The sequence below is a fragment of the Sitodiplosis mosellana genome, unplaced genomic scaffold, assembly GCF_009176505.1.
Source record: "Sitodiplosis mosellana isolate CC-2019 unplaced genomic scaffold, AAFC_SMos_1.0 Smas_scaffold_19, whole genome shotgun sequence".
Classification (NCBI taxonomy): domain Eukaryota; kingdom Metazoa; phylum Arthropoda; class Insecta; order Diptera; family Cecidomyiidae; genus Sitodiplosis; species Sitodiplosis mosellana.
The window spans coordinates 504,067-517,089 of NW_022595261.1; the positions used below are offsets into that span (position 1 = coordinate 504,067).

At 36.7% G+C, this 13,023-nt stretch overlaps 1 protein-coding gene across 8 annotated transcripts in view; it reads right to left on the reverse strand.

The window, feature by feature from the left end:
• The window catches only part of LOC129568478 (protein madd-4), an 82,057-nt gene that overhangs the window by 32,527 nt on the left and 36,507 nt on the right, over window positions 1-13,023 (reverse strand). For all 8 annotated transcript variants that reach the window (XM_055446418.1, XM_055446424.1, XM_055446423.1 and 5 more), the window contains exons 3-5: window positions 8,830-9,180; window positions 6,047-6,174; window positions 3,778-3,949 (exon numbers count right to left, since the gene is read on the reverse strand). In XM_055446418.1, the coding sequence (XP_055302393.1) occupies window positions 3,778-3,949; window positions 6,047-6,174; window positions 8,830-9,180 (651 nt within the window). The remainder of the gene's footprint in view (window positions 1-3,777; window positions 3,950-6,046; window positions 6,175-8,829; window positions 9,181-13,023) is intronic.

Here is a 13,023-nt window from a genome sequence, read left to right on the forward strand (position 1 = left end):
TGTGTATGTGTGAGCGCCGCTACACCTACGTTGATTGTGTCCAACGCACGTTTCATTGTAGTTCCATTGCTATTCGACATTCGAAGACGGAATATTTGAAAATGTAATTGATGAAATTGGCATTTCGCACGTTTCATCGATAATAATCGAGGCTTTATTGACATTGTTTGTCTTTCTTAGCCTTTCATGGGATTTGATTTGATTCAGCAAATGGCGTCGGAACAGAAATGCGATCTAATTAGCTCAATTCATTGCGTTGGTTGCTTGTCAATAATTTGCACCTTTTCAAAAGGCCACAGACTTTTTGATGGACTTGAATGATGTACACTGTACACACATGAAATAACTACCCAAAGTTAAGTTCACTCTACGCTGAAAGTATGCCAAGTGCAAGTAGTATAGTATAATTCATTTTATGCTTCTTAGACGCCCGCTTAGTTAAAAATGTACTGAAGATTCTGTGTAATTTTGGTGTGAAATAAATTAAGTTCAATACTATTTGTTATACAATTTGTTATGTATTTAACTTAAGGTAAATTACGCCGGAGTTATGCCATTTTCAACTTAGCGGGCGTCTAAAGAGCTAAGAATGAATTATATTAGGTATACCTACTTAAACATAGCATCGTTTCAGCGTAGAGTAAATTGATTGGTTTCTCTTGGGTAGCCTGTGAATAAAGTCTCTTTTATTTGATCAAACGAATGATTTTCGTGATTTCAATAAAATTGTTCTCAGGAGATACGTCTTGTTCTTATGCTTTTGATGTTATTTCAGCTCAGTTAATCTCTTCGGCAGACACAAAAAATTTCATGTTCGCATTCAATGCGTGTCTAGATAGTTTGATGTATTTGGTGCATTGGACTATATCAGAACATATTTGTATATACACATATATATCTTAATTCGACAGCACGGCGTTGTTGTGTTAGCCAAGTTGCAAGTTCGTATTCAATTTCACACGTCGAGTATTCATTTGATATGAACGATGCCATAAGTTATAATCTGCTTATACACTTTATTATGATTAAATTTATTATTATTTTTGGCACGTATTCATTTTTTTCTGTAAACACCCTCCCCTCTCTCTTAAGGTGGTTCAGTTTTTGCCTATCTCCCACCGGTACGCTGCTCTTTTTTCTCCGGTTTGATACGAAAAACGAAGTGAAGTTTGAGCGCGAGATTTGGATTGCAAGCGCGAAATATGAAAACAAAACTCACCACAGAAACCAAATCCATATTGGCATTAGCTGAACAGAGCTATAGACTACTGCTCTACGTCGTAGACACATTTAAAAAGCATTGTATATTTCGATGGGCAACCAAAGTATGGGAAAAGCACATCGACTCAGCACAACACACAAATATCGTGTAATAACATGTGCAAAAACTTTTTCATAATACAGAATCAAAGTAATTTAACTTTTCTTATTATTATATTAGAACGATTTTTTTTGTTGTTCTGTTCTTATTGTTGTTGTTTTCGTCGATGTTGTTCAACTGGAAATCGTGGACGCAAAACGAATGTACTAATGCACGCGTTACACGTAATAGTTTCGCTTGTCTATCATGTAATTTTTTTTCTTTTTCTCTCTTCTGCTATAGGTTCTGTACGAGCGATGAAAATGATGTATTAACTCGAACATAAAACAAAGTTGCACACTGATTCGTCTCCGGAACTTTTCGGTTGTTTAGTTATAGAGGTAGAGAACGTATGCTCTGAAGCCGAAGGAAATGGAGTTTGTTTATTCGCAGTCATAAATACATTCGCAAAACAACGATTAAAATTTTTAATGTCAATGCAATATGGCATCTAGTTTGCTCGTTTCGTTTCGGAATGGGGTTGAACGGCAGTAAATTGTGAAATAAGCAAACACATGGGCGATTGTGTATGTTGCAGATTTGAATTTTGCGCATCGTAAAGCAATAAAATTCCAATTAAAGCACATACGATACATAAAGTCCAGAATATAGTCCATTGTAAAATGTTATTAATCTCCAAGCTCAGTGATCGAATTAAAATGATTGTTCGCAATGGCCCAATACAAATACGAATCTCGCTCGGGCTGGATCGATATCCAGTGTATGGATGCGATGGCAATGCAATATGATGTGACGTTATGAGCTGTTGAAAATGTTGGCCAAATGTCGTGTTTCATTGACGTTGTTGTCAATATTTCGACATTTGGTGGTGCATTCCGATTGGTCCTGGTCGTCAGTCACTCCAATATTTATTCAGTAAATTCTCTCATTCAGACAGGGTGCTTACTGCTTAATTAATATTAAGTGGATTACGGACGATTTTATTGATAAATTTCATTAGCCATTTTGGTATTTGCTAGTAATAGAATAAACACGACAAGAGTATTTTCCATTTATCCTGTTTAATCTGGATATTCAATGTTTTGATGTTGTTGCTGTTGTTGTTCTTTTGCCGTATGTGTTAACATTTCGAATTGTTTTTGCATGGTTAAAAGCTCCAATGTGATCATTTCATTCACAGCTTAATAACTTTATGATGCAGCTTTTTCGTGCTGTGTTTTTATGCATGTGTTGAACAAACATTCTTAACATTTATGGCAACTTTTTGAAGATATTTAGCCACACATCGGCACGGCACATATACACAGGAAGCGATAGTGTGTGTGTGTGTGTGTGTGTGTGTGAGAGAGATAGAGGGAGAGAGAGATGGGGGCAACCAAGCGTCTGCCTGGCGAGTCTTTGTGCCCCTGTCTGATTATTCAATTCAGTATCGTTGAGTAGTCTATGTGGATTTGCTCTGTAAATTCAATTCGATAAAAGTTCAAAGTCAGCAACGCGACCGCACCCATCCTGTTTTTTTCTCGTTTCTTCTCGGGATGAAATCGTAAGATTTCCAAATATACAGACAAAAGCTGTAAAACACTATTCATGCTATACCATATTTCCCTTCATTAGCACATTAAACTTTGGAGGAAAACCACTTTGTACATAATTTAATGAATTGCCTTCGCTATTCGAAGTAACTGCCCGAACGCCAACACATTCCACTTTTACCATATAAATATGTGTGTGTGCGCGCTTCAAACTCCAACGATATAAGTGTTTAATGGATTAATAACTGCATGCATTAAACTCTTTGGTACTCTCTCTCTCTCTCTCTCTCTCCCTCTATCTCTCTCTATCTCAAATTTTCCTGGAGCGCAACAAACAATGCCAACACTCCGTTGTGAAAGAAAATATTGCAAATTGCTTCATGTTATGGGTATGCATTTTCGGATGTTCGCAACCAAAAGCACTGACTGTACGTAGTTTATATTTTATGGGGATATTGAATGAATAATTCCACTTAATGATACATATTTTATTCGCTAATTAAATTATTATCGAAAGATAACTGGTGAATGCGAATATGAGGGTGTGTTGTGCATGCAGTGTACGCCGCACTGCTCGCAATATGTGAGCGCAAAAAGAGCAAGGCGATTTAAAATATCTGCTCACTGAGTTAAATCAACAGTGACATGCATTTTGTATGCATATTGATGATTTGTTTATGGAGCCGATGAGATTACCGTGTATCTGACATTCAACTGATAGTATGTATATAATATATGTATATATTCAATCGTTTTCATTGTTATGTAGGAAATACTATAGTGGCTTGCATCAAGTCTATGGGCAATTCGCAATTGCCTTTTTTTATATAAATTAAACAATTTGATACTATTTTAAAATGCTGAAATGAGATATAACCAGGAATCGCTATTTCCCATTTCCACCATTTATAAATAGAAACGTACCTGGCATTTTCCTTGAATGCACATATCTAAACTGCCGATTCTGCACCTGGTACCATCTTGAACTCGATTGCTCAATTGAACGATAACACTTGGCTCTTCGTCGCCGGTTGCTGTTCCAGTTGCAGCGTCCGAATCTCTGTCCTCATTGGTTGCTAAATGCACTGGTTTACCTCTGGAAATAGAACATGACAACAATATTATCGTTTGTAACAACTGTTAAGAATATAACCAATTAAAGCATTCGCTACGTATTTGCTATAGCATATAGCAGACAACTTATCATCAAGTGGTTGAAAATATTGTGCAAACATTTTTATCATAACTTGAATGAAAGCGCCACTAAAACAACTAGAAAATGTCTAAATTTCAATTGAAGTAAATTTCATTATTTTGTATCGTTCGAACGACTCGGTTAAATCTCAACATTTTGTGTGTGTATGTGTGTGTGTGTGTGTGTGTGTGTGGCATTGAAACGGGATGGAGAACGAAAATTCCGAAATAGAATCAGAACTATTTACATTACAATTCTACTCTGCGTTCAATTCAACAAAACAATGGTCGTTGTGGTTTAATGCATCAATTTGTGGTTTATTTTCCCTATTATTTTCAAAAAATTTCAATTCCACTTGAAAACAAATGCCCCAATCATTCTGTATTCATAAATACGTATGATCGCATTTATAAAACACAATGGACGGAATAAAACACCCACACACGTACACGTACACACAATGTATTCTATGCAGTTTGGGTAAACGTGCACCGTACCCGATCTATTTACTCTCTTTCCCTCTTGTTGTTTCCTTCTGAAAACTGGCCATATACTTTATGCGTTTTGGTTTGCGCATTCATGAATATGTTTATTTCCGATCGGTTTTGTTCTAAGGCTTGTTAAGCATTTAAAGAAGCATTGTACCGATTCATCCTTGCCCATTGTAATACTAACACATAGACTTGCTGGAATTGAATAAATAAATTTTCAAAGATTTCACAGGGGAAGCTAAACCCAGAGTCCACTTGGAGTTATGGTGCTCCGATTGAGATGCTTTATTTATGATCATCATGACCTCACATAATTTAGAAATGAATATATCTTTTTCGGACCACTTTAGAAAAGTGTTATTCTTTGAAGTAAATTTAGTTTTGGAAAATTCCGCATCCATTTCGAATCGATAAATGATGATATGGCTCTTTGCATTTTTGCTATTGTTGTGTGGTAATGTTTGTGTACATATTTGCGGAAACTATTCTGAGCATAAGGCAAGTTTATGAGCATTCCGGTTCAACCAAATTTATTGGCACGCATCGAATTGTATTCTCGTCAGAAATCGCTCACTCGTAAAGTGTGCCAATAGGCACTTCACATGGTGGCTTCCTTGGGTATAAAGTTTAAATGTTGTTTTCTCGGCAGCATAACTATACTGAACCGGCAGACGTAGGAATTTCAGTGCGATTTAACCGTACGCACTCGTTTGTCGTGGCAAGACCAAAATAATAAATGCAAACAATTCAAATTAATGTTGTTTTGTTTTCGGTTGCTCTCACGAAAACTCAACTACTCCATCCTGTCCGCCAAAAAAGTAAATTTTTGTATTTCACTTTACGTCTTCTGTGAATTGAGCCCCAAAATTTAATTGCAAAATTTAATAATGTACAACGGCATTTCCAAATCGTGCAACCTCCGTCTACAGAGATTTAGATTTCAGTATGGTGGCATGTTTTTAATATTTATTTGAGTTCTATTTGCTGGTTGGATATATATGCTCTAAATCGACTGAGTTTATATGTGAAACCGACACTGTGCAATATTCATGATGGCCCAAATGGAATTTAAGAAAATGGACGAAACGTCGGAAATCTCGACGGACTAGAAAATCCAAAGCATTCCGAAATCGTCTCGAAAAACATATCAATGCAAACTCATTAAAATATGCCTCGGAGCTACTGCTCAATTCATCACCCAAAAAAAAAACTCTTTGTGCACATCTGTATGCAAAACAAGAACGAACATTTTTGTGTGCGCCTCCACATGCTCATCGCCCCGTTCCACTTCCATACGAACGATTCGCTCTAAGTCTAGTTTCCAGTTTGAGCATAAAATCTTACGCAGGGTGAAAACGAAACGTTTTATATTTTTTCCATCTTTTTCTAACTATGAACCGTTGTCGGAACATTGTAATTTGATATGATAAAATACATGTCACATTGCTGCGTCCTATTTACATTCGGTTGTAATTTGAGGTGAAAAAAATAAGAAGAGATAGTTTACCTGCATGTTAAAGCACACGGCTCAGAATAATCATAGTGTGGTGTCCATCTGAATAGACTTCCATCGTAGGGAATATCATCAAAAGCAGCACACTGATGAGCTCGAAAATCCTGTGCTTCGGGGCATGGCTGAAAAAGAAGAAATGAGAAGCAACAAAGATTTTTTTTTGCATTTAGTTTAGCGCTTTAAAAATCTACAGCAATCATGCAATAAAACCGTTGGAATATGACTAAAACGAAAGCCAAAATGAAAAATAAATGTTGTTAAGGTAAAAATATATGCTGACACTAATATTAAACGTATCGCTTAGTGCTACCAGCAATTTTATACACATTTCTAATAATTGCAATGACGAAGATAGTAACCGAGAGGGAGGAAAAAATAAGCATGAAGAAGCTTTGATCCGACGACAAAACGCGATTTTACCTTGAAACCACCTTGAGAGACACGACAGATTAATCGAACAAAGCCATTTAACTGGATTTTTAAACGACACTTTCAAAATACAGCGCATCCGTTGTTCTTCATCTTCTTCTTGCTTGCGTATTTTTTTCTTGTTTTATTCGTCTTGCAACATTGTCAGTCGATGGTCGTTTCATGTTCAAAGCAAAAGCAAACGCAAACCATTTCGAATTTGTTGCAAACGATCGAATACAAAGTTATTGGTGTGATTTTTCTTTGGCTAGAAGAGAACGACTTGCTAACCACCAGTCGTCGCCGTCATCGTCGTACGTGTACAAAATGCGCAATGTCGTTTAAGTGCTTGGCTGCGGTTGGATAATAGTCATAGAGATAAAATACTGATAAATCGCTGGCAGACTTTTTTTTCGGATGCTCTCTCCTTTTCTCTTCCCTTCGTTCTTACTCATGCTTGCTTTCGGTTCAAAAACAGCAACATAAAAAGTTGGAAAATTTCATAAAAAGTAATTTTTCGGTGGAAGAAAATATGGCACGACGGGTTGGCCACGATGCCATACATGTTTTCCGTTGTGAAGACACACTTCTATCGATTATCCCTTAATCGTTCCGAGCAGATAAATACTGAAGAGTTTATTTTTCGTTTTTATCACATACTTAAAAATTTCACCGATCGGATTGTGGTGGATTGCACAAAGTTTCTACATCAAATGGTTTCAATCATCAGATTATACATATCGTTGAATATGTGCAAATCGCTTTTGCATCGCCCGTGTGGATTCTAACGGAAACGTTATTCTTTCATTCACCACGAATACATCTTACAATCCCTTTCCATGCATATAGCCTGCAAATGAAATCACACACATACACACGATGAAAATACACGTATTGAAAGAAGGTTTTTCGGTTATGCTTGGGAACATTACTCTTTCACTCCAGACTTCCGTATGTTTGCTTGTGTGTGCATGTGTATGAGCCCACACACTGTGGGTGCATTGGTTTTGGAAGCTTAAGTGTAAATGTTGAAATTCAAGACTATTCAACAAATATTCTGGCCCAGGCACTTTCAATATTTTCCTAGAAAATGTTGCTCATGAAATATCGTAAATAATCAAAATTCTAATAAGTAATTGATGATGTAGTTTGTGACGATAGAGTGAATCGATACACTTTTTGATATTTTCAATTGAATGCGGTGAAAGTTTTGGTGTTTATTTTTGCTCTCGTTCGTTCTCTATGTAAACTGTACTTATTTGCTTCTATACGGTGAAACCGTCTACAATTGACTTAAATTGATTCCATTAAGACATTCAAAACGCTTCAATTTACAATAACTTCGAGGGTTCTAACCAGCGAGTTAGCCATAGGGGTATTGCAACGACCATAAAATATATGTATTTCATCAAGTTTATCAAGCTCTTTCCAAGTTTATGCATAGTGCCGAACTTTTGTTCAAGCTCTACCATCAGTAAAATAATTTACGGGCACGACGTAAGATGGCGTTTTTTCTGGTAAAAAAAAGTTGCAATATCCCTTTGGAGTTAGCAAATATATACTCCATGTGATTTTGAGAACTCATCGAAATTTTCGATAAAGTAAAATATTTGCTGAAACTTTTTCTGCACTGCAAGCACTTTTGTCGTATTCGTCCTTGTGCCAGAGCATTTTTGGCCCTAAATGCAATGCCAAGACTTGGCTTTATGCCATTGCTTTTGATGTGTGACGCTTCCACGCAATCGATCCTGTATACTTTCTTCTTGTTCATCAAATATCGATGCAGTCTCCCAACTTGGAAGTCAACCAAATCTGGTAATAACCGACAAACATGTTTAGCAAAATATTAATTCCAATAAACGACTCGATATTTTTTAAATTAATTTTCTTATTCGTTTGCAAGAATGTCATGAATTCTGCAGATGACCTCAATGGATCGTTTTAATGCATAAAACGTCGTACAACTGAGAAAAAAATGAAATAAACTGTGAGGTGCCTATTTTACAGTCCAAAGTAATTCTGTTCAGTTGAAGAAACTTTTGCTTTTTATTTGCTGGTGAATTTGTGAGTCGGAAAAACTTTTTGAATGGCCAAATACCATAAAAAGCATCCTGTTCCAACTTAAAAATTGGAAATTCCTGAAAGTATCACAAAATGTTCCCGTCGTAGTCTTACTGCCGAATGTGGTAACTAATTTGACGCATACAAACTGTGAGTAAATACATTTAGAGCACAAATTGTGCGACAACTGATGCTATATTTTTACATTCATATCAAGCTTTTCAACATAGATAAGTGGTATCATTTGAAATTAAGAGTCTTTTGTGTGTAAATTTATTTTTTTTTGTGGGTGACAAAATCATGCTTACCTGCATATTACAGATTCTGTAGCGGATCGGTTCACCACGACAATGGGCTGAGTGACAGCGTCGTATTTGTTGTGCAATACCGCCGTCACAACTTCTCGAACACGTCGACCAGTTTGTCCATGCGCTCCATCCATTTTTGCCACGTTTTTCTAGCTCATTTTCAGCGGTATCTGGGTGTGAAAGCCAAGCGTGGCCGCCAAATGTTTTATTACTATGCACATTTTCTAGTTTAATCAGGTTCAGCTGTTGCCTTTGTATATTGTGATGTCTATGATGCTGATGCTGATGCTGGTGTTCTCTTGTGTGTCGCTCCTGTGACGCAACTGTGGAAAAAACACACAACAAAATACCCTGAAAATAGACACGTCAAATTTCAAATTAAAAACCGATCGAAATTGTTTGGAATACATGCAGAAAAACGAACTCGAGAGAAATATTGAATTTTCTTCCTTAATTTATTTTTGCTTGTCGTTTTAAACGGTTGCTTGCTGTATTGTTCGTACAAAAAAGTTTAGACATTTCTGGCATTTTTAATAGATTAGCAGAAGAATGGAAGTTTACGTTCATTATTATTGCCGTCTCAATCGTTCGGCAGGAACGGAGAATGCTAAAAGGGATTGCGACATGGGGCAACTTGTTTTCGGCATCGACGCAGGGCTTTCTCATTGCCGGAAATCTATTGAGTCAATATTATTGTAGTTATCTTGCTTTGCTTCTTTCAGATTCTTTAAAAAATTTACGATTCGTTGACGGGAAACGACTAAGCACAATGTGCATCTGGCGAAATGGCATTCAGTATTCGCCACGCTCCTTTTTTCCCTTCGCTTTATTTTCAGTTTGATTGATTAAACCTTCCACTTTAAATTCGAATAAACTTTATGAATTTTTCAAATTGCACAATTCGTGTTCGCATTCGGATTGGTCATATAAATACGGAGAGGTATATAGCTGAACTTATGCACATCCATCGAATAAATAAACACTCATTCACTCACTCACTCACTTGTACCTTATAATCCGATGTGATTTGCACGGGTACACTCGCACACATACCGTTGCCAACGTATGGATGTAGTGAATATGGCATAGTGACATAGACGATACATAAAAGCTTCATAATGGAAATGTCAATTACCTCTTACTTCATTTGGAATTGAGGTAGTGGTTGTGGCGGTGGTAGAAGGTAGAATAACAACCGAAAACTATATGTAAGTGTGCATGTGTTTGGATAGTTCAAGTTTTTCTGGTGTTTGTGCGCAGACAGCAATATTTGGGGAACGAGCGCAAAACACAGAAAAAACTTTTGAACGAGGTTAATCGCATGATTCAGAGGGGGACTTGAAAGAGAGATAGAGACATATAACTGATATATACGGCAATTCGCTTCAATACAGACAGAAGATAACGAGGTGTAAAAATAGAATCTGCCATCTCGCTCCACCAAATTGAGTACATTGCCATGGCCGACAATGTGTGCGCTGTACATGTTTTTCATACCCCATATGCAAAGCATTAGGGTAAGGGTTTGTAAGTTGAGCCAGCATGTAAGTTGAACCACCCATGACATTTCATATTACTGACAGTAGAAACGTCAGAATACCAATTGACATCGTCATCAAAACGAAAAAGATCAATTTTGGTGTAGCTCCCGATAGAAAGTACGCTGTTTGAGTGCTCTAACCACACACCGAGTGATTTAGTAGTAAATATAATTAAATTTAATCGATTTGCCTGTGCTCTTAAAGTGAACAATTTGCATCGATATTTGAAAGGTATAAATATATGTTTGTTAGCTAATTTTTTGTCTATTTTCATAATCCGATCTCAATTCCAAGCATATCGTGAGTCATTACAATTTTTTTCATGCATTGTGCAAAGTCATCAAAATTGTAAGTTGAGGCATTCAATTTGTTTGCTGTGAAAACATGCCGACGACATGTTCATGCGTGCGAATGTTTGGAATTGTCATTGAAACAACCCCAAACTAAATTTAGTGAACTTAAATTGAATTTTACATGATTTTAGTTCGAAATTTTGATACTAAAATGTATGGCAAGTCGTCGGAGCCGGCCAACTGATCGTGGTATATCCGATTTTAATGCATTGCTCAATGCAATTAGGCAAATTAGAATGAAAAAACATCAGTGAGAAATGTTGCTACTGCGTACAACATCGATCAGGCTTTGTTATGCGCTAAATCCATCACGCTGAATAAATTCATGCGATAAATGTGATGCGCTCGCTTTGCGGTGAACGAAGTCTGTTGCTCTTCAGTTGTTCACGCATGAACGTTCATGCTTTGCAGTGAACGCATCGCTAAGCGGTAGTGAAGAGCAACATACCTCATTCACTGCAAAGCGAGCGCATCACATTTATCGCATAAATCTATCCCATGAATTTATTCAGCGTAATGGATTTAGCGCATAACAAAGCCTGACATCGATCGAACAAGTTTGGGGCGGTACATGAAAAAATTCTATGATTTTGAATGATGTGCACCCAACACCAATTTTCATCGAAAATATAGCAAATTTGCCGTTATTTCTGTGTTCAATGCCAATAAAACTAATGAACATCCAATTTAATTTCATAAATTTTGTAATTGGAGCGTTTGCACTCAATATTCTTTACTTTTTCAGTGATTTTTCATTGTGGCTCAACTTACAAGCCTTAATTTTTTTCTGCCGATTTCAAGCCACTTGGAAAATTGGCCATAAAAAATATTTTTCCACTAAATCAAATAAGTTTCTTCATCAAAAATGTAGCATTTTAGGTCCTCTTAACAACGGTACCAGCACATCTAGGATAATTTCATTCTGTGAAAAGATATGAGCAAAATAATTATCGTGGTTCAACCTACAAACCTCTCCCCTATCATTTCATTTTTATTTTATTTGGTTGAATTTAAAAAATATAGTCGCATGCGATGAACATTGTCAGTATTGTATTAGAGACCTAGGTCTCGCACACTGTGTGTTACGGAAGAGTTTGGTTTTAAAGTTACGTATGCATAACATCAATTGTGTATTACATTCAGACAACAACAGTAACGATGACAATGCGATTGCAAAAACAACATTGATATGGCTGAGCCGAGCGCGCCTGATGTGCATTGTGAGCTCCAGTCTATATTACACACAGACAATGCTCACGCATATGATTACACAGAACATTGAGGATGAAAATGATGGTAAAAATGCTCAAAGTTGAAAACATTTCGAGCATTTGTGAGATGCTATTTTGGTGTTGGTGTTGTATATGTGTATGTTCAGGTTGTGCCCCACGCAGAACCGTGAGCGAGCAAGGATTGAACATGTGCTTTTCATATGTAAATGTATTAGTGTACACAAAGAGGATGATGATACGAAGTCAGTGAATTTCGACATTTTCTGCCATTTCAATGCAAATACGAAATCACTATTATGGCATGCCGATACAGATCCAGTCGATGTATTCTATCCAAGTGCACCGTGTGCATTGTGTACTGCAACAGATAGACGATTTATTTATTTATAACATAAGTGCGGATAATATGAGAACAAGTATTCATTCTCTTCGGGCTGTCTTGTATCGTAAAATTCCAATTGCCCGAAATACAATGTTCTTGCTGTATTCGGTTTTCCAAAAAATCCATATGATTTCACGTTTTAGCTCTCTCTCTCTCTCTCTCTCTTCCTCCCTTCTTCCCTCTCACAACGAATTTTATAGCTTGGCAATTGTCATGAACAATTTATGGACCAAAAGACAGGGAGACAAATTTCATAATATACGTATTCAAATTTTGGCTTGTGCATCAAGTTTCAAACCATACAAATAAATACAGATGCTGATGTTAATGGCTTTCGAATACAATTCCATACAAACGGACGCGTCGTGAACACAAAAGCCGTGCCATGCACAATGGAATGCTTTTAAAGCGGCCATATTAGTGTCCGTATGCACAATGCACCGAACGAGCACTGTATTATCGAAGTGGGAAAACTTTTCAACCGATATCCATGCAAGTGCAGATCCATACAAACGATATGATAATATTTATTTAATTTCAACCGTTCAAATGTGACGAATTCGATGGTAGAAACTTTGAAAATTCGATTCACTATTTACTCTTTGAATTGCACTCAATGTGAAAATATTGAGAAACACCCACCGCAGAAATTGAATCTTAGAATATAATTTGGAATGGTCGCTTCA